The sequence below is a fragment of the Physcomitrium patens genome, chromosome 14 (assembly GCF_059467195.1).
Source record: "Physcomitrium patens ecotype Gransden chromosome 14, ASM5946719v1, whole genome shotgun sequence".
Lineage (NCBI taxonomy): Eukaryota > Viridiplantae > Streptophyta > Bryopsida > Funariales > Funariaceae > Physcomitrium > Physcomitrium patens.
The window spans coordinates 16828628-16853329 of NC_143423.1; the positions used below are offsets into that span (position 1 = coordinate 16828628).

The following is a 24702-nucleotide window of genomic DNA, read 5'->3' on the forward strand; positions in this document are numbered from 1 at the left end:
TAGGGAGCAATGCTCATCCAAGTCTTCTATTCGAAACCTCACTTTGATACCATGTTATCAACATACTTACAAAAAGCAAATCTAATAGGGAGCAATGCTCACCCATGTCTTCTATTCGAAACCTCACTTTGATACCATGTTATCAGCACACTTACAAAAAGCAAATCTAATAGAAGAAGGGCTCAACTTGTTTTCATTGCATAGGAAGGTCCTTAAAATACACTTACCGCATAACCCTAAAATTAGGGTGCCCTGAACCTCAATTGGCGTGGATGACAAATGACGTTCATTAGGTCAGGAGATTCATCGAGAGCAACAGGGGTGGGTTTCCCCAACAGACAGCGGCATTGTGTTGTGAACCTGGACCGCAAGATAGTGGAAATTAGAGTGAACCAGAAACCGACGTCCGGGGCGACGGGGCGGAGATATGTGATGGAGAGGGGACATGAGAAGATATGGGAAGACGTGGGAAGCAAAAAATCAAAGATTGCTGTCTGATCCCAGGTTCGAACTGGGGACCTCTAGTGTGTGAGACTAGCGTGATGACCAACTACACCAACCAGACCAGGGCAAAGTGGAAATGCCTCACATCACATATGCATCACGCATGCGTACTCAATCGGCCCGTACCTCTACTCTTGCCCCTTCTAATCTCTGCAGCCCTCGAATGCCGCACAGCCCCAGCCTCCTCCACGCAACTGAAACCAGGCTCTGTCCAAGGCAGCGAAGGAGAAGGCAGGGCGAGGCAAGGCAGTGGTGGGGAGACAGAGGGGTCGCCACCCCCTCCTCCTTCAAACCCACTCACCCACTGACCGACGCCCAAACAAACAAACAAACATACCAACAATCTTCTGGCTCTTCGTTGCTCAATCGATGCTCGGTCCCCTGGTGCCCTCCGTATCGGAGCACCGCCGACGCTGTGGTTGCGACGTGTACTCCAAATGGAAAACCAGGACCAGGACCGTCCTTGCTCGCTGCACCCACCTTGTCAGTGCCCCCTGGATAACCTCGGGGACGCTTCTCCGCGGAGAACCCCACAACACGGACTTGCCGACACCGCCACCACCGCGATCATCAGCCAATCGCCCCTAGAGCTCTCGATCGACCCATGGATCCGAGTGCACACCAAAACACATCGATGTCCCATAATGCGGTGCCGCATGGGTTCTTGCTGCTCTCGCCAGGGCTCCGAGCGGGTCGTTTGGAGCTGGGTAAAGGTCTCACCACCATCGCATCGTTCATCCTTTGCCACAGAGACAGGACTTGCGTAGCTGAGGGCGAGAGGGCGCACGTGCTTCCCTGTCGCATACCCATGCACCAGACACAGACACCAAAGGCGTGGCCTCGGAATGCTGTGAGTCATCACGTTCAACCCTCGCAGGCACTTCTACCAACCTCGACCGTGCCCGGAATCCACTCCAATTCAGGATGTGGCTGCCACGACGGAGCCGCCTTCGCACGGTCCCAGCATCGCTCTGGCCTGGACTCCTCCATTATGACGGCCTGCTACCCTTCTGGTCCTTGGCGTCGCTTCCAGCAGCGTACGCTCATTTGTGGCAGTTACCTCACGTATGTTACAAGCTGAAAGTGTAAGACTTTTTGCGTCAACGTGTCCAAGAGAGGAGATTGGTGGAGGAGTGGCTTCAGCGCAGTGCGCAGCCAGCTTTCCAACTTGTCCAGATCGGAGTCGCCGTGGTCCGCAATACATACAACCCACCATGAAGTGCTCAGGTTGCGAGGGCCTGCTAGTGGCAACCGGCACACGAACTGTGTGCACAGCGGAGCTGCTCCAGTCCGATTGGCAACTGCTGATGGGGAGTAGTCAGGAGGAGTGTGCATCAGTCAACATTACGATTCACTCAAAGCTCAACCGATTCTCCTCTCTTAGATTCCAAGCTGTCAGTCGATTTGTGCGGGTTTGGGTTGGTTTCTGGAATGCTGACTGCGTGGAGGATATGAATGCCTTGAAGTCGATATCTCTGCTGCCCTCACAGTCGCCGGACTTGAAGCGAGTTTCCTCGACGGCAGAACTGAAGAGAATGTGACGAAGCGAAGTGAGAAACTGAAGCTTGTTGGTTTAAAATATTCTCGTGCAGAGAAGGGCGGGTTTGATGTGAGACGAAGTTCAGGCGGATTGAAAAAACAACAGACATAAACAAGCTCCCCCTCCCTGGGCTCATGTTTTAGCGGAGTCCACTGGAAAGACGAGCTCAAGTAGATTTTCCTTGTTAAGAATGAGCAAGTACTTAATAATGATCAGCAAGTGCTCCCAATTCCACGAAGGAAGGCTACCGTAACGTAACAAACCGATGTGCACAACGGGCAATCTTTCTGACTTGTCGATTCAAAAAGAGAAGGATTCAAACCAAATACAGTTGTAGATAAAAATAGTTAACTGAAAAAAAAAAAAAAAAAAAAAAAAAAAAAACATACAAGAAATCAATAGTAGCCAATTTCTAGGTCAGCCATCAAATCACAACTACGTTGCTGTGATAAGTCAATAAAGATGGTGTTGTTTCAGTGTAAATGTTTTGTTATGTAAAAACTCAAAAAACAAGTATTTAGTTGAAGGGTGTTATTTTTTGAAAATATTATTGGGATTTTGTGTGTTATACAAATTATTTAAATAAAAAGTATTTTGATGATAGTTTGCTTGTGTGAAGAAAGGCTTGAAATAGACTAATTGTATAAAGACTTAGCATTAAAAAGAGATTAAAAATGACTAGTTTAGAAGTTATAGTATGAAAGAAGTTTTATTAAAATATCAAAAAGAAGATTTTAAGGCATCAATTAGAAGATTATAAAGTATTAGATTAAATATTTTAGAATATTAATCAAAAATTCTAAGGCATTAATTAATAAATTTTAAAATACTAATTTGATGCTTTTGGATATCAAAAAAAATATTCATTTAATGATTATTGGATATGAATTAGAATATCTACTAGGATATTAATTTGGATTAAAATAAAAAAAAAAAAAGACATGCATTGCAATAGATGTAACTACTGATTGTAATTTAAGAAGAGGGTTATCTTTGTTCTTTCTTTCATGTGTGGTTTTTACTTATGTTAGATTTTTATAAGATATATCTATGTGATTTGAAAAAAAATAAATAATATATATATATATATATATATATATATATATTAGATTTTGATATATTTTTATATAATTTAATTTCTTTAGTACATGCTTATATATTGTGATGATGTGTTTTTTGGTGCAAGCAATGCAATGGTTAGAATATAATGCAAAAACATCTTTTATCAGCATGCTTTTATTCAAATCAAGTAATTATTTTAATATATATAAATTAAAAAGTAGATTATTGAAGATGCGGTTGATTACAAATATTGTGTTAAGGACATGAATCAGAAATAAATAAAAATCCCAATATACTCTTGTATTACTTAAAAATAATATATATTCAATCAAAATTAATTTAATATAAAATTGAAATGACTATCATCAAAGACAAAAAGACTAAAGACTCTTAAAAAAAGATTAAGGACTAAAAAGTCTTTGACAAGAGTGAAGAAGGTTTTATTCTTATTTTTATATATATTATCTAATTAAGAGTTACATGGCAATATTTTATAGGATCTCCAAGACGTATCCAACTTGCAAGATACATGTCTAACTTATAAGTCAAATTTCACATGTGCACTATATGGCAAATCTCTAGCACAAGTAGCCAATATGTACACACTATAAGAATGAAATGATTTAAAGTTAATACAAGTGGAGCAATTTAAAGCCAATTGATAATAGTCAAGAATTTAAAATTATATAATATTTATAAGACTACAAGAAAAATATTTACTATATAGAAATAGACCTTTGTCATAGACATATATATATATATATATATATTTATTCTAATATATTTGTATTTGATTAAGTAGTAATAGATAAAAGTAGATTTATTTCATAATGTTTTTTAGAAAAGCTTCTCAAAACTTCATAGACGTTGTTTTAACTTTAGATGTATTTGTAATTGATTGGTAGATTAGAAACTTTGTCAACAAATTAACCATGTATTAGTAGCTTGCAAAATAAGCTAATTATATAGTACACATATAAAAAACCTACTTCGAAGTTAAGATATGTGTCTTACAAATTCAACACATTTTGCAAGTTTTTTAAGATATTGCCATGTAACTCTTAGTTATAAGTTTATATAGAAGCAAGAGTGAAGCCTTCTTCACTCTTATTGATATTTTTTTAGTCCTTAGTCTTATTTCAAGAATTTTTAGTTTTTTTGTCTTTGGCAATAGCCATTCTAGTTTAATACTATATCATCTTCGAGTAATACTTAGTCTTTTTGAATAATACAAGAATGCATTAAAGTTTTCTTTCTTTAAAATTCATGTCTTCATCACTTTGATAAGATTTCTAACTCATTATTTTTATCTTATTTTAGAAATGAGTGGATTATCCTTCTTCTATTGTTGTATTTTGAAAATTATGGATTATTCATTTTTAAACAAATTGTTTATTTTTCTAATACTAATTTTTTTCCTTAAAGAAAGCAGATTATCCTTCTTTGTGGAAATTTTTATGTGACATTAGAGGTTACAAATTATCCTCTTTTAATTGAAATTTTGGATTTGTTAAGTTGTTTGAAATGGAAAGAAAAATTATAGATATTGAACTTGATAAAAGAAGCAAGTATATCAACTGTACGACCAAATTTAGGAAGTATTATTTTTATAAGTATAATAGGAACAAGGATTAGTATGCTCCAAAAGTTTAATAGAATGAGGTCAAAATTTTGAGGATTTTTGCAACAAGTCAAGCTCTACTTAAAGTTGCATCCCTTTCAATATCCTGATGGATTTATTTAAGTTAGATTCATAGGTGCACTTCTATCTAGAAGTATTCTTTCTTAGTTTGTATCTTTGATGAAAAAAGATTCACAAAACTTTTATGAATTGAATTCATTCTTAAAAATATTTATGGCCAAATTTTAAAAAAATGATTGAAAAAGAATAGCAGAGACTAAGTTCTTATCTTTACAACAAGGATCACAATCAGCTATCATATATGCTACTAAATTCCAAAACCTTATTTGCCATATGTACTGAAATGATAAAGCCTTTATCAATCAATTTTGATATGAGTTAAAGGACAATGTCAAAGATTTATTATTGACAATATCAAAAAAAATCTTTTAAATAATTTATTGCTTAAGCTATTGCATGCAATAATTGATTATTTGAAAGGCATCAAGAATAAAGATTTGGTTGAAAAGGAATAAGTCAAGTGATAACAGTAGCTCATAGGTTTTCAAAAACTAATTCATCAAGGCTAAAATCAATACAAATTTATATAGTATGCTTTAAACTTCTTACTCAATAAGAAAAAAACTCATCATCGTTATGAAGATTTATACCTATATTATAGAGAATTTAAATAGAGTGCTTAATATTATCTAAAGAAGCAATGGAATTACAAAATTAAGAGTATGGTTGCCAAAGAAGACAATGTATCAAAAAATAAATTTATTCAATAATAATAGAAATCATGCAATCAAATTTTTTTTATAATTTCTAGTAAAGGTCTTATTTTCTACTCACATCTTTGACTTTGTTTTACAATAAAAGTTTTTTTAGGACCAAAAAATCACAAAGTCTTAGCCTTGTTGGATTTAGGAGCCTTAGCTTGTTTTATAGACAAAGACTTTGTCAAAAAACATGATATATCTTTAGTTAAGAAAATCAAATATGTATATATAGAAAGAATAGATGGTTATTTATTATCTTTTAGAGATATTAAAAATAAATCTATTCTTATAGAAATATCAACTAGTGGTCATAATAGTTAATTAATATTTAATGTACTTAAATTTCTTTCTAATCTAAGTATTTTAGGATTATTATGCTTAAAAAGGTATAATCTTTAAATAGACTAAATTTCTTACAATCTTGATTTTTTATAGTTTAATCCAAGATTCTACAAGATAAGTAAAAAGTCATAAGATTGATATATCCAAACCATTATTAATAGGTGCAAGAACTTTCATACATGTTGCGAAAGTAGGATCAACTTTTATTATATATGCTATACCTATTGTTGATAGAAAAAAAATTCCAAGTGGTATTCCAAGCCAATACCAAGATTATTAAGACGTCTTTTTAAAAAAATATAAATATTCTTCCAAAGCATCATCTTTATAATTGTTCCATTGATCTTCAAGAAAGAGCTCAACCACCATTTGGACCAATCTATAGCCTATCACAAAACGAATAAGATGCAATCAAAGAATACATTGATGAAAATTTGGCTAAGAATTTCATATGTTATTCTAAATCTCCAACTTGAGCTTCTATCTTATTTGTGAAGAAAAAAGATGGATCTTTATGGATGTGTGTGGACTATCAAGGATTGAACAATAGGTACCTTCTATCCTTGATTTCAAAACTTCTTGATTAATTGAATCAAACAAAGATCTATACAAAAATAGATCTATAAAGAGCATACAATTTGGTATGCATTAAAGAAGGAGATGAATAGAAAACTATGTTTCAAACTAAGTATGGATATTTTGAATATAATGTCATGTCTTTTGAATTTAGAAATGCACCAACTACATTTTGACATCAAATGAATGATATTTTTTGCAAGTTTTTTAATAATTATGTCATTTGTTATTTAGACAATATCTTGATCTACTTTAAGATCATAGAAGAATATAAATTTCTTATTCGTTGTGTATTATAAAAACTAAACGATACAAGACTATATGTCAAGATCAAAAAGTATATATTTCACACTATTCAAGTTGACTTTTTAGGATATATCATTTTAAATGATGATTTTATATTGGATCCTAAGAAGGTCCAAACTATCATAGATTAGAAGATTCCAAAAATAATTAGAGATGTGTAATTTTTTTTGAGATTTGCCAATTATTACCAGATCTTCATTAAGAACTTTTTTTAAGTTGTAGCCCTTTTAACATGTTTGACATGTAAAGACAAACTTAAGTAGAGTAAAAAAAAATGAAGCATCTTTTGAAGCTTTAAAGACAACATTTATTTTTGTACCAAACTTGTATCATGTTACCTTTTTGAAGGTATTTTTTATAAAAATACATGCATCAAACTTTTCTATAGATGTTATTTTATTACAAATAGAAGCAGATGACAAGTTTTATCTAATAGCTTTTTATTTTAAAAAAATTTCAATAGATGAGATTAACTATGAAATCCATGACAAAAAACTTCTAGCAATTATAGATTTATTTCAAGAGTAGCATCATTATCTAAAAGATGCTTTTAGTCTAATCATCATATACACAGATCACAAGAACCTTGAGTGCTTCATATCAACACATATTTTGAATTATCACCAAATTTATAGGAGCATGTTTTTATCAAGATTTGATTTTAAGAATACTTATTGATTCAAAAAATAATAAGATTTATCACATGCCTTTTTAGATATTTTTATCTTCTATCAAAAGAAAAAAATGTAGCTTTTGATCAACAAAGAACAATCTTCTTGTAATAAGAGCATTTTCAACTTCAAGAAATAAAATCAACATTGACTATTAATTCAATCTTTGTCATTCAAAATTCAATCAAATATGTTCTCTAATCCTCTTGTTTATAATATCAAGAAATATCTTTTTTAAGTCTAATAATATTTCTAAGTTTAAGTTCAAAAATAATCTATTCTATTTTGAGGGACAATTATATATTCTAAAAGGTAAACTATATTGAGTTCTATTTTTTGAGAATAATATTTCAAATATTCAGAGATATTTTTTTGATAAAAGTTATTGAATGACTTTGATAAGAGTGAAGAAGGTTTTATTTTCTTATTTCTATATATATTATTTAATTAAGAGTTATATGGCAATATTTTATAGGATCTCAAAGACGTATCCAATTTGGAAGACACATGTCTAACTTATAAGACAAATTTTATATGTACATTGTATAACAACATTTATTATAAGTGTCTAATATGTGGAATATGTAGATAACTTATTGAATTAGTTTTCAACCTATCAATCACCTACAAATACATAAAAAATCTAGAGTTAAAAAGTTGTGATGAACTTAATAAACTTACAATGAGGCTTCACTTTCTACAACATATATACATATTTTTATATAATTTTTTTAAAAAAAATTTACACTTAAAAGTATCATGTGATATAGAAGAATTATTTTTAATATTAAAAATAATAAAATCATAATTTATACTTAATTAAACTTGTTTGAAAAAAGTTATATGAATAGTTAATGTTGATTTCATTTTTAGAAGTTGATACTATTTTGGCTTCTAGAGAATTATTTGTTGTTAAGAAAGTATTATGTCTTTTTTTTGGCATAAGATAAGAACATCTATAAAAGACATTTGAATAACTTAATTATTGTTCTAACCAATTTGTAATCTTAAATTCAAAGCTTGAAAAAGACATGATCTTATAGCCTTGATAATAATTTAAAACATGTATTGATATGAATTACTTGAGGTCCTTGTGATTTATACAAGCTCTCAATAGACTTAAAGTACCTCCTAGATAATAGTGTCATTCTTGAAATGATTCTACAATTGTAAAAAGTTCTTTTTTATGAATCTTGTAGTTGATTTCTACCATTGAAATTTTTTCAAACAAAAAGCAATAATATGAAGTTTATCATCTATTTCTATTTATAAAAATATTCTACCAAAAGCAAAGTTTTATACATCTATTTCTATCAAAAAATACCTTAAAAAATTCAATACAATATAAGATTGGTGCACAAATAAATAATGACTTCAAAGCTTCAAATAATACTCAAGCTTCTTTATTCTATTCATGTTTGTCTTTATATATCAAACATGCTAATAGAGTTGCAACTTGAGAATTTTTTTTTATAAAGATTTGATAGTAATTGGTAAATTTTAAAAAATATTGAATATCTTTCAATGTTCTTGAAATCTTTTATTTTGTGATAGCATAGATTTTCTTAAAATCTATTATAAGACTATTATTTGAAATAATGTATCTTAAAATAATAATCTAAATAGTATAAAATATATATATTTTTTTATTTTTATCTTAGTAGAGAATCTTATATCTCTAAGTTTTTGTAACACACAATAGATATGAAGTTCATGATTTTTTATTCTTAAAAAAGAATAAAATGCCATCTAAATAATAAACAATAAAATCATCTAAAAAATCTTAAAAGACATGATTTATTACATATTATAAATTGGTATCATGTTGTGATTTGGCTACCATGTAAAAATAATGCACATATATATTTGATATATAACTTACTATACAATGTAATAAGAGCCATGTTATTAGATTTTAGTTGGTTACAAAATGTGATTAGATTACTACTTTGAAATAATTAGTTTAAAAAGGCTATTATTGAAGTTGATTTTATGTTGATATTAGTTTCTATATATTTAGAGCCATCTTTATTAGACATTGGTGATTTTTGAAATCTTATTTTGTTTCTTTTATTTAGTGTTTAGGACACATATTATATAAAACTTATCAGAAAAAAGATTAAAAAAAAGATTTTTATATGAAAAAGGATATTTAGTTCAATTATATGGATGAATGGAGATGGATGATAAAAATATCTATTCTTATTGGCCAAAAGTCATACCTAATAGACTTCAATGGGATTGCTTGAGGCTTTACTAGAAATTATAGTTACTATTTTTAGAATATTTGAACATAAAAATTTAAGATCATTAAGTTTAGGATTTTAAATAGGATTTTGATAAAAGTTTTAGATAATTTGAAGTTTTTATAAAGAAGATATAAGCACTCAAAGTTAAGGTGTTGATTTTGTACCTACTATCACTCTTTGTAGCATAGTGCATATATATATGAAGGTTTTTTGAAGATCAAATTATGTAGTTGAAAAGTTGGTTTAAAGACTTATAAGTTAAATATAAAAAAAAGATTTGAAGTTGATTTAGAGGTACAATGATTGTTTGAAGAAAGTATTTTCAAATTGAGGTTCGTCAATGAACCAATTTTATGAAGGATTTGATCATAGCCATATCTTAGGAATTTGGACATATCTTTAATTAAAATATTTTATAAATGTGTATTATTATATTATAAAGCTATACACTAAATTTTGTAGCATTTGTATTTTGGAGTTTTGAGATATAAAGAAAATAGTAGTTATGTTCTTATAAATTAGGATTTAATGCACTTGCTAGAGTTTCTAAGATGTCAAATAATTTGTAGTAGATTTATAATTAGTTAATTTTTTTAATAAAGCTTAAAGATAAATGATATATTATCTAGAAATTTGAAAAAAATTGAATAATTGAATCAAAAGATATGATATTTTAAAATTTGAAGAGAAAAAGTTTTTTATAGGAAAAAAATATTTTGAAAGGATTTTACAATAATTTGGGTATTTTATGCAAAATAAAAGAATTTTTGAGAGTCAAGACTTTATATATATATTAAAGATAGAAATATAGAGCTATGACAAAATTTTGATATAAAGATGGATTTTTGTAAGAAGATTATTGATTTTCTTTTAGCTTATAAAAAATCTAACTTATCCGCAAATAGTTTGTTATAAATATGTATAGTAAAGAATGTTAGGGTATTTCCAAATGCTTAAGAATGCCTTTTTAAGTTCCACCAATACATCTTAATTAGTGGATTGGTAAAATAATATAGTTCTAATTCATTCAACTATATAAATATTAAGATTAGATAGTCTTTTTGACTTTTTAATTATTTATTAGAATTTAGACGTATTTATAAGTTAAAAAAGTCCTATTAGAAGAAAATTATAAGTCATAGAAATGGAGTCTTAGTAACTCTTGGAGGCAATTATCTTAGTTAATTTAGTATTTTTATTTATTATTAAGAATTAGTTATTGTGACCAATGTCTTTATTAGCTTTCTATCTATATTTATTACTTATTAAAATCCTATCAATAATTAATTAGTAATTGGAAGAAGCATGAAGAGAACTTCATATCTTCTTAGTTAATTATATAAAAAATAGGACTTTTAGTAGATATAAATTAATCATATTATTATAAAAAATATCTAAGCTAAAAAAATATAGATTTAAATAGATATTAGTATTATTAAAATATTATATATGAATAGATTTATAACTATTACACATTTTTATGAGCTTATCAACACTCTTAGAGTAAAAATCTCACATATTTCTAACATGAATCATGGAAGTACTATGCCTATACCTATGGAAGAAATTTAGAGTTTGTGGCAAGAAGTTGTGCAATTAAAGGAAAGAAGTTGATCGACCTTACAACCATATCTAAGGAGTTTTTCTTCTATAAGTATGAAGGGGACAAAGATTAGTATGCTTGAGAAGTTTGATGGAACAAGATCAAAATTTTGAGGATTTACGTAATAAATCAAGCTCTATCTAAGGTTGCACCCTTTTTAATATCTTAATGGATTTACTCAAGTTGGATTCATAGGTACATTTCTATCATGAAGTACTCTCTTTTGATTCATATCTTTAATGAAAAAAGATTCGTGACTCTTTTATGATTTTAATTCATTCCTAGAAATATTTACAACAACATTTGGAGAAAGTGATCGAGAACGAGTAACAGAGACCAAACTCTTATCTTTATGATAAGGATCATGATCAGCTACTATATATGCTGCATAATTCCAAAACTTTTCTTGCGATGTAGAGTGGAATAAAAAAATATTCATTAATTAATTTTGATATGGATTAAAGGATAGTATCAAAGATTTATTATTAATAATACTAAAAACATAATCTTTGAAATAATTTATTACTCAAGCCATTATATGCAATAATCAATTATTTGAAAGGTGTTAAGAACCAAGACTTAGTTAGAGAGGAACAAGTTAAGTAATGGTGGCACCTTTGAAGTTTTTTGAAACGTATTCACCAAGGCCGAAACCAATGCAAATTGATACTATACATTCTAAAACTTTCACAAAGGAAAAAAAGACTCGATATTGCTAAGAGGATTTGTATTTATATTGTGGAGAAGCTAAGCTCAATGCTCAATATTATCCAAAGAAGCAATGTAATTACAAAATGAAGAGCACAATTATCAAAGAAGATAATGTCTTAGAAAATGAGTTTCTTCAATTACAATAGGAATTGTGCGGCTAGAATCATGTACAATACCTAGTAAAGGTCATATTCTCTCCTCAAATTCCTTACCTTGTTTTATAATAAATGTACGTTTAGGACCTAAAAATCACAAAGTCCTTGCCTTGTTAGATTTAGGAGCCTCAGCCTATTTTATAGACAAAGATTTGTCAAAAATCAAAAAATATCTTTAGTCAAAAAAACTGAATCCGTACATGTAGAAGTCATAGATGGTCATTTGTTGTCTTCTAGAAATATTACCCATGAGATTTTTCCTTTAGATGTAACAATTAAAGATCATAAAAGCATAGTAGTATTTAATGTAATAAGATCTCCTTCCAATCTAGTTATTTTAGGATTATCATGGCTAAAAAAATATAACCCTCAAATACATTGGATTTGTCGTAAACTTAATTTTTTTGGTAGTATAATCCAAGATCGAGTTAGTAAAGTAGAAGTACAAAAGTCTACTACTTCTAAATCTTTACTGGTAGGTGTGAGAGCTTTTATGTATGCTGCAAAAAAAGGATCATCTTTTTCTATATATGCTATGCCTATTTCTAATGGTGAAAAAATGTTAAGTAGTATTCCTAGCTAATATAAAAATTTTCAAGATGTTTTTGAAAAGAAAAATGTAGATATTCTTCCAAAGAATCTACGTTATGATTGTTCAATTGATTTGCAAGAAAGAACTCAACTACCATTTGGACCAATTTATATCTTATCGCAGAATAAATTAACTACACTAAAAGAATATATTGATGAGAACTTAGTAAAGAACTTCATACGCCAATTTAAATCCCTAGCTAGAGCTCCTATCTTATTTGTGAAGAAAAAAAATAGATCTTTGTGGATGTGTGTACATTATCAAGGATTCAATAAGATCACCATCCAGAATAGGTATCCTTTACCTTTGATTTCAAAACTTCTAGACCAACTCAATTAAGCAAAGATCAATACCAAAATAAATCTATGAGGAGTATACAACTTAGTTTGTATCAAAGAAGGAGATGAATAGAAGACTGATTTTTGAACTAGGTATGGACATTTTGAATATAATATCATGCCTTTTAGACTCATAAATGCACTGGCCACTTTTCAACATCTTATGAATAATATTTTTTGTGAATTTCTAGATGATTTTTTCATTTATTAATTAGACGACATTCTAATCTACTCTAAGAATACAAAAGAACATGAACTTTATGTTTGATGTGTATTACAAAAACTTAGATTTACAGGATTATATACCAAGTTAGAAAAATGTGTATTCTATACTAATCAAGTTGATTTTTTAGAATACATCATTTCCAATAAAGGCCTTATGATAGATCCCAAGAAGATCCAAACTATCATAGATTGGAAGATTTCAAGAACAGTACAAGATGTGCAATGCTTTTTAGGCTTTGCTAATTTGTATGGAAACAGATGTGTTAGATTTTGTTCTGGATGTTGTGTTGTCACAAATAGGAACAAATAATAAACTCCATCTCGTAGTTTTTCATTCCAAGAAATTTTTAGCAGTCAAAATTAATTATGAGATCCATAACAAAGAGCTCCTTGCAATCATGGATTTATTTCAAGAATCGCAGCATTATCTAGAAGGCACTTTAAGTCTACTTATTATATATATGGATCATAAGAACCTTGAGTACTTCATGTCAACACGTGTTTTGAATTGTCATCAAGCTTGTTAGAGCATGTCTTTATTTAGATTCAATTTTAAGATCACTTATTGATCCAAAAAATAATAAGGTCTATCAGATGTCATTTTTAGATATTTTTATCTTATACCAAAAGAAAGAGATGCATCTTCTGATTAACAAAAAATGATTCTCTTAAAGCCCAAATATTTTCATCTTCGAGCAATAAAATCAATATTGACTATTGATTCAACCTTTATCAAGAAAATCTAATTAAGTATGTCCTCTAATTCTCTTATTTATGATATCAAGAATCTTTCTTCTAAGTCTCATGATATTTCAAAGTTTGAGTTCAAGAACAACCTTTCCTATTTCAAAGGATGTCTATATGTTCCAAAAAGAGAAGCATGTTTATGTATTCTTCAAGCATGTAATAACTTTCTAGCAACAAGACATTTTGGATACAATACGACTTTAGAGCTTATATCTAGAGATTTTTGGTGGCCACAAATGTGAAAGGTAATAAAAGACTTTGTACAATTATATGACACTTATTCAAGATCCAAAATTCCTCGCCATAGACCTTATGGACTACTTCAACCGTTGTTATAATACGTGAAGTCTTGCTTGAGAATGCTCCGAGCACCTAGCTGTGGAAGAAAGAATGGAATTTGCAACAACAAATCCTAATTCTAATAGAATACTAAAAATACTCTAATTAGATCATAATAATGCTAAACAAGCTTAATCAAATTCAAAAAAAACTCAAAGAAATTTCAAACAAACAATAAGAATTCTTAAAGAAATATTAGAAAGATCACAAATATCACTGAAATAGATCTCAATTCAATCTTTATTTAATTCTAGTGATAATCCTATTGAACTTCATTCAAATTTTAGGCCAAAACTGATTAAATCTTAAACCCTAAATCCTAATTCAAATCCTAATCAAATCCTAATCAAACCATAAACCTTAAACCAATCTCTAAACCAAATCCTAAATTCTAATCCAAACCTTAATTCAAATCCTAAATCCTAAACCAAATCCTAAACCAAACCATAAACTAAATCCTAAACCAAATCCTAACCAAATCCTAAATCCTAACCAAATTCTCATCCAAACCCTAAATCCTAATCCAAATCCTAAATCCTAATCCAAATCCTAAATCCTAACCAAACCCTAATCCAAATCCTAAAACAAATACTAAGTCCTAACCAAATCCTAAACCCTAAACCAAAACCTAACCCTAAACCAAACCCTAACCTTAAACCAATCCCTAATCAAATCCTAATAATTTCTATAATAGATATAATCCTCAATAACTAATGAATAAACCGTTGATCTTAACTTAAATTTTTCACACTTCTTAAAAACTAAGTTAAAAACAAGAAAAAAAAAATTGAAAAGGATCGGAATTACCAAATTGATGATAACCTCAAAAATGTGCTCAGGAATTGGTCGGCCTCCTTCTCAAATCTTAATGCCAATCTTCCGGAATCAATATCTCTCTTTTGTATTTTTTGATTGATTTCAAAATTCTCATACACATAGAAAAACAAGTCTAATATCTTCTTACGTAAGTTTCACTCCAATCCAACTAGTAGATTGCAAGAAATCTTAAAAACTCCTACTAGATCTAAAATTCTACTTTCTAAGACCTTGACCCACTTAAACCTTAATATTCCTCAATTCAACCGTTAGATCAAGCTCAAATTCACAACACATATTAAACACAACTATAACCATAAATCCACGAAATTTCACTCATAGATCTATTACAAAACTCTTAAAATCATCCAAAATATAAACCCTATTTTATTTCATAAAACCCAAGTCATCTAAAACAAACCTTGACTTTGTAAAGCTCTTATGAAGTCATATCAACTCCAAATCACTCTAAATCAATGTTCATAGAAAGCCTATTCAGTTTGCTATCAAATCTCATTCTTTGATCTCCAAAAGAACCCTAGAGTCATTGTCGAGACTCGGTTTCGTGCCCTAGGATCTGATTTCAACCTTGGTTCATAATTGGCCCTCTCCGGATATCAATATCTAGTTTTTCTAAGTAATTTTTTTCTTGAATTTACTCTTAACTTCCTTCTAAAGATGCCTATATTATTTATTTTGCCAATCTACTTTAATTTGCCTTATTTATGGTGCTACAAAGTGAGTAGAAGTCACCTTTCTAAAAGGCAGCATTGGTACCTTTTAATTTTTCTATCCCTTTGATTATTAACTATATTTCTAAGATAATTTGTTCTAATACTTTGAACTAAGATCTCCTAAATTATATTAATCCCTACACTCTTTCACCTATTACTCGTGTTACATCACAACACCATTACCTATTCTTGAACAACCATGGTCTTCTGTTTCTATAGATTTTATCACGGATCTTCCTGTCTCAAGTTCACATGATTCCATATTCATAATTGTAGATTGCTTCACCAAAATGGCACATTTTTTATCATGTAAAAAATCTATTTCAGGTGAAGAAACAGCTAAGCTTTTTATTGAGAATATCAATTGCTATCGTGAATTGTCAAAAGATATTATATCAGATAGGGGGTCTCAATTTGTATCAAGATTTTGGAGAATTTTATTCAAGATTCTAAAGGTGGATATAAATTTTTTTTTGGCTTTTCATCCTCAAACTGATGGACAAACGAAATGGATGAATAAAATTTTAGAACAGTATTTGAGGTGTACTATCAACTATCATCAAGATGATTGGCCACTCTTTTACTATTCGCAGAGTTTGCATACAATAATTCAATACATTCTTCTACCTAACAAATACCTTTCTTTGTTAATTATGGTTATCATCTATAACTTGATACTTTTGACTTTTCAAAAGTTGATAATCTTGCAGCAAAAGATTTAGCAAATTATTTGTCAGAGCTACATGCAACAATAAAGATACAATTAAAAGAAGCTCAAGGATGGCAAAAGACCAACATGGATGCCTATTGCAAGGAGCAACCACAATTCAACATAGGTGATAAAGTATTATTACTTTGTTGTAATATTAAGACTACTTGTGCTTGTGATAAGTTGGACTATTATAAACTAAGATCTTTTTCTATTTGTGAACAAATTAATCTTGTTGCTTATTGATTATATCTATTGGAGTCTATGAAGATCCACCCTATATTTCACATGTTCTTTCTTGAGCCATATAAGACAATGAATATTTTGAGAAGAAGACAAATGCCACCTCCTCCTATAGAAGTAGATAATGATCAAGAGTTCGAGGTAGAAGAAGTCTTAGATTTAAGATGAGGTTGAAGTAGGTTAGAATGTCTTGTTCATTGGCAGAGATATGATATTAGTGAATGCACATGGAAGCCATCAAAGAAACTTGCAAATGCAGCAAAGAAAGTTGAAGCTTTTTATCAATTAAATCCATCAAAATCAAGATGAAAAATAGCAAATCTTTGCTATAAAAAAAACAAGATCAAAGGAAGATAACATTCTACCTTCTATCTTTCTTTGTAGCTTGTGTATATTTTTGATGCTAAGGAGATGGAGAACCAACAAGCAGCAAATTCAATTCAACAGCTTTCATTTGCGGATTTACCAGATGAGACATTGTGATTGTCACAACCTTCAAGACAATGGAATTGAAATGAAGATCTTCAAGAACAACATGTCCTTCCTCGAATATATGGAAAGATACAATATGTTTGGTATTACGTCCTTGGAAGAAACTTCCAAAGTTTGGTGATTTAATTAGAGGTAGGAACAACTCCTGACGGTATTCCAAATATTTTATTTGAAAGAAGTTACGAAGGCCTCAACAATGACTAAATAACAAGGTGGTCTTCTTGCCCTGGTATGGAATACTATTGATAGCTGAGAGGGCCTATCAACCATTTTCAAAGAGAGCAAAGATTAGTTTTGTGGTAAATACAATTTACTGCATCTTGAACTTCGTCAACATATGAAGATTGCTCCTCATGGAACTCGTTCCTTGAAGGGGGAGTAATATCATAGACATATATATTTACTTCAATAATTACTTATATAATTAAGTAGAAATAGATAAATATAGATTAATTTCATAAAGTCTTTTAGTGAAGCTTTCCAAAAGCTTCATAGACGTGGTTTTGACTTTAGATATGTTTGTAGATCATAAAATTGGCCAACAAATTAACCACATGTTTGTAGCTTGTGGAACAAGTTAACTCTGCATAATAGCTTGTGGAACAAGCTGACTATATGGCACATACATAAATAACTTGCTTTGCAAGTTAAGACATGTGGCTAGCAAAGTCAACATGTTTTAGACGTCCTATAGGACATCACCACATAGCTCCTAGTTAAGAGTATATATGGAGGCAAGAATAAAGTCTTCTTCACTCTTATCAATATTGTTCAAGTCTTTAGTCTTATTTCGAGACTTTTTAGTCTTCTTGTTTTTGGCAAAAGCCATTCTACTTAATATTACATTACCTTTTGAATGACTTTCTAATTCTCTTCAGTGACACAAGAGTGTATCAAGGATTCTCTTTCTTTGAGATTCATATTCCTGACATATATTTATTAGCAATGGTAGTACATTCATTACAACAATTTGAGATTAAAAGAAATATAGTAATATGGTGGAAAAATTTATAAAATAAATATTGAAGGGCTTGATGAAAAAACAAGTTTGAAGTTGTTTGTCACTTATTCTTATCACCAACAAAATTTAATTCATGAACTTATTGAGGTTAGTAAAATAATTATAGAAATGTTAAAATATTAGAAGAAGTTCGATATCAAAAAAATAGAAGAGTTTGATGGAGATGAAAACAATAGTAACTACAAGATTTAGAAGATATTAAGAGTAAGCTTTGATAATTTAAAAATTAAAGAAAAGAGTATGTTTATATACATACATATATATATATATTTAGAATAATATATGTCTACAAAGCATTTCAAAAGAAAAAAAATTACAAATGTGGGCCAATAGCCAAAAAAAACATATTTGAACAAGATTTATAATTTATATTAGATACATTGATTTACCAATAATTGGTAAAAGTAGACAAAGATGGAATTATAATTAATTATTGTACTTTTAGATATAAAATTAAGATCATTATTGATATCATTAAGAAGTTTGTTGTTTTTTAAAAACTTCAAAATAAATTGGTATTTAAGCTTGACATCATTGCTAAATGAAATAGATAACTTTTTATCTTTAACTACTTTTGATTTGAATTATTGCTTAAAGTAGACATCATTGCCAAATGAATTGGACAACTTAACATCTTTAACTACTTTTGATATAGATGGATACTTAAGGTTTTTATCATTGTTAAATAAATTAAGTAGGTTTACATCTTTGACCACCTTAAGAATAAGTGTATTTTGAAGCTTGACATCAATGAATAATGGATATAGAAACATCACATCTTTGACTAAGTTGTTTATAATCAATGACTAAAGTATGAAAAAATTACTAAATGAATTGGGTAATTTCACATCTTTTACTATCTTTGAGATATAGACATGTTTAAGCTTAATATCATGGATAAATGAACCTCGCATCTTAGCATCATTGATTGACTTGTTTATAAATAAATGCTCAAGCCTGATATTGTTGCTAAATCAAATAAGCAACCTTATTTCTTTAATTGACTTGTATATAAGTGAGTGCTCAAGTTTTAACATCATTACAAAATAAATTAGACAAATTTACATCTTTGACTACCGTTGATATAAGTTGGTATAAAAAGGTGACATCATTGCTAAATGAATTGGACAACCTCATATCTTTAATTACCATTGATATAAGTGATTGCTCACACTTTATATTACTATTAAAAGAGTTTAGCAACCTCACATCTTTAATCACCTTTTATATAGCTTCACATCATTGTCAAATGAATTGGGCAACCTCAAATCTTTGACTACCTTTGATTTATAGAAGTGCTTAATATTGACATCATTGCCAAAAGAATTCAACAATCTCTCATCTTTGACAACTTTTAATTATGATGTGGTATTGAAGGTTGGTATCATTACCAATTGAATTGGGCAACTTCTTGTATTTGATTACCTTTGGTATGTTGGAGTTTTAGGATTTAGGATTACAATAAGGATTTAAAATTTAGGCTTTAAAGTTATATGGATGTATCTTGATTTTTAACTTTTTTTTTTTTACTTTAATTTGATCTACACCCTTTCCTCCTTCTTCTACCTTTTTTATCTACAATTCCAATAGGATAAAATAACTTGCTCTAAAAGGTTTTATACTTAAGATATATCAACTTTAACTTAAAATTTAGAATTTTGATCTTTGTTATAGAAGGATTTTTGAGAGTTTTGAAAATACTATTGAGTCTATTTAGAAATTGCACTTTCAAAATATATTATTGAATTATTTTAAAAGTATATAGATTTGTAAATATTAAAAGATTATTTTTTTTAAAAAAATTGCTTTTGCAAGTAGATAAGATTTTATAGGTTTTGATTTAATCTATCTCATACTTTAGAAGTTTATAAGTCCAATGGTGGACTTAGAATACTCTACAAGTTTTTCAATTTTTAGATATACGACTTTTAACTTGGAAATTTTATCTACTGACTTTTTTTTTGCTTTATCTTTTTAGAACTTTAAGTTGACTTTCATTCTTATTTTTAATGCTTTTAATTCTAATGGTTTATTTAAAATCTTCAATAAGTCTATAATTTAGAAGATATGAGATTTTCACAATTGAAAATTAGACTTTAATCAATATATAGAAGAAAAAAAAAAATAGTATACATAAACTTATTGACATTCTAATACAATTTTAAAATTTTTGTATTTAAGTTTTGAGGTATATATAAACATATTTTGGGCAAATAAGTTTAGTTTGAAAAATAAATTTTTATGTTTCAAATTAACAATATTCTTACAATGTAAATGCAATTATATTCAATATGTAAATCTTGTTTGAAAATCCTTATTTATTACATATATTGTTGTACATACTATAAAATAATCATGAATTTTTAAAGTATAAATATAGTCAATTAAGACATCTATATTAAAATACATTAGACACAATGGTCATATACCAAATAAATACAACTATTTTTTAATGAACAATAATTTTGCACAATATATAGGTTAGCAATAAATATATATAAATATATAGATATAAATGCACACAAAACATTATCCAAGGTTCTTATACCATCTAACACCATGCTTTATTTTACAATATTAATAATAAAGTAATTATTACACATAAAAAGTACCTGGTAATAGTGTAGACTTGCTAAAGCATCACAAAACAGTTCGGTCTGGATGATGTGAGAGTCTTGAAGAGCTCATCTAGACTCGGCCACTAAAATACCTGCTACAGCTTCGTTATCAATCGAACTTGGAGGTCCATTTTACACCCCAATTTTGCAGATGAAACAAGAAGGAAAACTCAAAAGTTGAGAGTCTACTGCATCCTCCGGCCACTTGACTCTCAACAGGTTATCGACACAAAAGACACTAGACAACGACCGTAAATTAAGTGTACAATATGAACTGTGTTGCTGTGTTGTACTGGGTTATTTTCTAAACCTGACTATAGCAAACTCGACTAAGTTCATTTGAATGTCTGAACGCTCTGCCATCATTCAGTGAAATAGATATATGGCTTACAAGCAAACTGGGTGCCACCCTGCCGTAAAGCCAAGGCTGCTGGAGTTATTCATTATTTGCAAAAATAATAAAAAAGTAAAAATACAAAATAAAAAATCCATGCCGCACTAGAATAATAGCCCTCAGAGAGAATTCTTGGGGAGTGCCTGAATGTACAATAAGTAAGAAAGAAGGGATAACTGTGTCAGCCGAATCCCAGTGACAAATATACTCGAAAAATGTCGATGCTAATTAGACACTTAGAGAACTGTGAGAATTCACCTAGAAGCCTTGTAACTGGAATAATTTAGAGACTTCAACGATAATTCTTATATGAAACTCAGCTATTGTGGGTGTAGACAACAGCCAGCCTCTCAATATCGACGTGAAGGCGACCGAAGTTCGCCTTTACAGATGGCTCCCCAGTTCCACTTGACCTGCAGAAGCTAACAAGCATCCTTTATGTGGAAAGTGCAGTATGAAAATGAATTAAATGATATACAAATGGACATCATGTCAACATGCAACATTTTCAAACCATTAATGATAACAGAAAATGGACAAATACTTCTGGATTTCAGGTTATCTGTAACCATTAGGAATGCGTTCATAGAAATATAAGCACGTATGCGTGTTCTGAGGGTAACATAAAGGTTGAAGCCACTAAGGAAAGCATAGCAAAATGATCCCATAGAGATACAAAACGAAGGATGAATATTACAGCTAGTTCTGTACTTGTAGTTTAATAGAGTTCTGTTCACGACGAAAAAAGATAATCAAACATAAATGAGGGATAAATTCTCATACCCCTGAAGTTCGGGAAATTCATACTGGGTATTCCAGTCCACGTTAACGTCAAGACCAGGAAATATTGGCACCTTTGTCTTCTGACAAACTTCAGGTACTCCAGGTAGACCAAACGCCGACGTTACCTTCCACTTCCAGCCAGTGGAATTCCTAAAGAAATCATGTCCAATCCCAAACTGTTTACACATGTTAGAACCGTGTTAAAAATGAACTGCAGTTTTCAAACACATTTGATCTGTTTAACAGATGATTCTGCGCTGATTGAATTACATCACTGCAAGTAACCCCACAAAGACAGAATTATCTCAAATCTGAGTGAGAATCGGAGAACAGCAGCAGGAGCAGGAGCAGGAGCATTTAAAAATGAAATACCTGGAAATTAAACAACGAGCCAAGGGGGATCTTCTTTGTGAGTATCCGCAAATCTTTTTCTTTCGGTTCACATATAACTTTCCAATAAGCAGTCTCCGAGGAAGGTTTCAGGACGAGCTTAGTATGACAATCATCAGGGCTAAAATTATTCAGCTTCATCCTATCGACCTGCATTCCATCGAACTGACGAAAACCATTACACTTCAGTGTTAACGCTGTCCAAAAAGAACCGTCGACAATTTGCACGAAGGCGTCTCTCAAATGGCAATCAGCATATGATACTTGTACATAGCTGCCTATCTAAAACCAGGGGCTTCTGAGGAAACGACCGCATCCTCCCAAAGAATGATAATATTGCTCAAAGTTGCGAGCACTAAGGATTCACTTCAAGTACCAATATATTACAGGCTCTATCACGAATTGTAACCTGAGATTCTGCACGATAAAAGAAATCATAAAGAGTTGTAGAATTGAAGCGATTGCAACACAGAAATAGGTTTTGGCTTTAACCTCGAAATTGGCCCCCAGTTGGACCCCTTGCACCCGCTGTCGGAATTTGATAATAAAAGTCTTGGGCATCACCTCGATATTGTAAAATTCTCGAAGTGTGTGGTGCAAGTCTTTGCAAGTAGCTCGAAAGCCACGAGGATCGTCTCCAATGGACGATGCGCTTCCTTGAGGACGAGAAGAGGAAGAGTCATGTCCCTCTCTCCGTGCTAGCCTTCCATTCTCCATGTCTAAATTCCTTCTTCAAAATCGTGCTATCCACAACTCCAATCTATACCCTAATTCTGTTACAAAACCCCGGTTGCATACTTCAAGAACTACTCACCACCCTAAAGTAACACATCCATTCCGTCTCAAAACGGCAACATAAACTCAAGCGAACTTCTGCCTGCTAACCGGCTTCCAAATCCACACAGGAAATCTCACAATGCCGCAAGATTTCATGGAATTCATTATAATCGTATATCAGAAAATGTAGATTCCAATATCATTTCACAGATCTAAATATATACACATCCCCGGTGCTGGAAATTTCGGCAGAACTAATAAGTGAGTGCTTACAGTCCGAGACGTGCGACCCGAAACACTGGTCAGTGCGCAAAGCTCGAAGTTCAAAAGAAACGAGCACACAACAAGTCAACGAGGATCACCCACCTTGATGCGCGTGACCCATATTCAGTCGATCGATCTCAGGCTATAGGGTATGAAGCACGGTACATAACCTCCGGGTATACACGATGGCAGTCTGAAGTTGCAACATAAGGTGCAAACGTAAGGTGGCGGCTTCAGATTGGCATCAGTGTCAAGTGGCTGAGGGATTCACCGTAGCAGAATCTGAACAAAATATCAGTTCTAGCAAGCATGAAATCATCAAGTTGCGACTTAAGGTACGTAAGCACAACCCTATTCTCAAAATCCTGCAATAGCATTCCTACTGAGTTGTTTCAAAGTTCATCGTTGTGTGGTATTTCTGGATTGATACCACGTCTGATGGGAGCAGGGTATGCTGCTGAATTGTGATAAAAATCGGTTAAGTTTTATTAGTTGAAGAAAGACATTTGTGTACCAAAATGCAATAGCTTCATACAGCCGAAAATTTTCTCTTTCTAATCTGCTTTCAAGATCATCTGGACTGATTCTTTTTAGTAATTATTAGCTATCGCAAGTCTTTCCTTAAGCAACCTGGTGATTGATGTGGTGTTATATCTTTCGCTTTGGGGTTGCTACTGTTATCCACCCAATATTGTGATTGAGCAAACCTTTTAAGTTGTATTTGTAATTTAGCCGTCTTTCTCAAGTTCTTAGGATTACTATGGACTTGACTTCGGGCAAATTTTTCTTGTATTAAGCAATCGTTGAAGTGACTGAATCGTTGAAGTGACTGCCAGGAGTGATATACCTGCTGCAAGAGAATACAGCATTAGCTATGGAGAAAGGTATGTTATATATATACAATATATGTATCCCCGAGAGAAGGTATATATTGAATATATGGAGAAACATATATAACATACCTTTCTCCATAGCTATGGAGAAAGGTATGTTAGGTATTCAATATAACAATATATGTATCCCCGAGAGAAGAGTCTGCAAGGAGTGCGCCAGCCTCGTGATTTAATGTTTTTTGGTTCAGATCGGTTTGCGCAGCCA

General features: G+C 30.8%; 1 protein-coding gene and 1 non-coding gene across 12 annotated transcripts; both read right to left on the bottom strand.

Annotated features, from left to right (window-relative positions):
- Positions 1-491: 491 nt before the first annotated feature.
- TRNAV-CAC (transfer RNA valine (anticodon CAC)) lies at positions 492-565 on the bottom strand. Its single transcript has one exon. It is a non-coding gene; the product is annotated as a tRNA-Val (tRNA).
- Positions 566-21383: 20818 nt separating this feature from the next.
- Positions 21384-23964, bottom strand: LOC112291686 (uncharacterized). Of its 11 annotated transcripts, none has more exons than XM_090256067.1 (5): positions 23707-23964; positions 23056-23336; positions 22546-22728; positions 22174-22349; positions 21384-21803 (listed from the first exon to the last, which is right to left on the bottom strand). In XM_090256067.1, exons 2-5 carry the CDS (start codon positions 23278-23280, stop codon positions 21707-21709), a joined length of 681 nt encoding a protein of 226 aa, XP_090112193.1. In that variant the 5' UTR covers positions 23281-23336; positions 23707-23964; the 3' UTR covers positions 21384-21706. The 11 variants fall into 11 exon arrangements, with proteins under 11 accessions (XP_090112193.1, XP_090112197.1, XP_024395242.1 ...); XM_090256071.1 differs by having other exon boundaries at positions 22546-22713; positions 23707-23878; XM_024539474.3 differs by having other exon boundaries at positions 21384-21812; positions 23707-23848.
- Positions 23965-24702: the final 738 nt, after the last annotated feature.

Coding starts and splice junctions, on each gene's coding strand:
- LOC112291686 (XM_024539474.3), bottom strand. CDS start 23,280: ATGGAGAATGGAAGGCTAGCACGGAGAGAGGGACATGACTCTTCCTCT. Junction 22,729..23,055: donor AACTGGGGGCCAATTTCGAG/GTTAAAGCCAAA, acceptor GGTTTTCGTCAG/TTCGATGGAATGCAGGTCGA. Junction 22,350..22,545: donor GCTCGTTGTTTAATTTCCAG/GTATTTCATTTT, acceptor ATGTGTAAACAG/TTTGGGATTGGACATGATTT.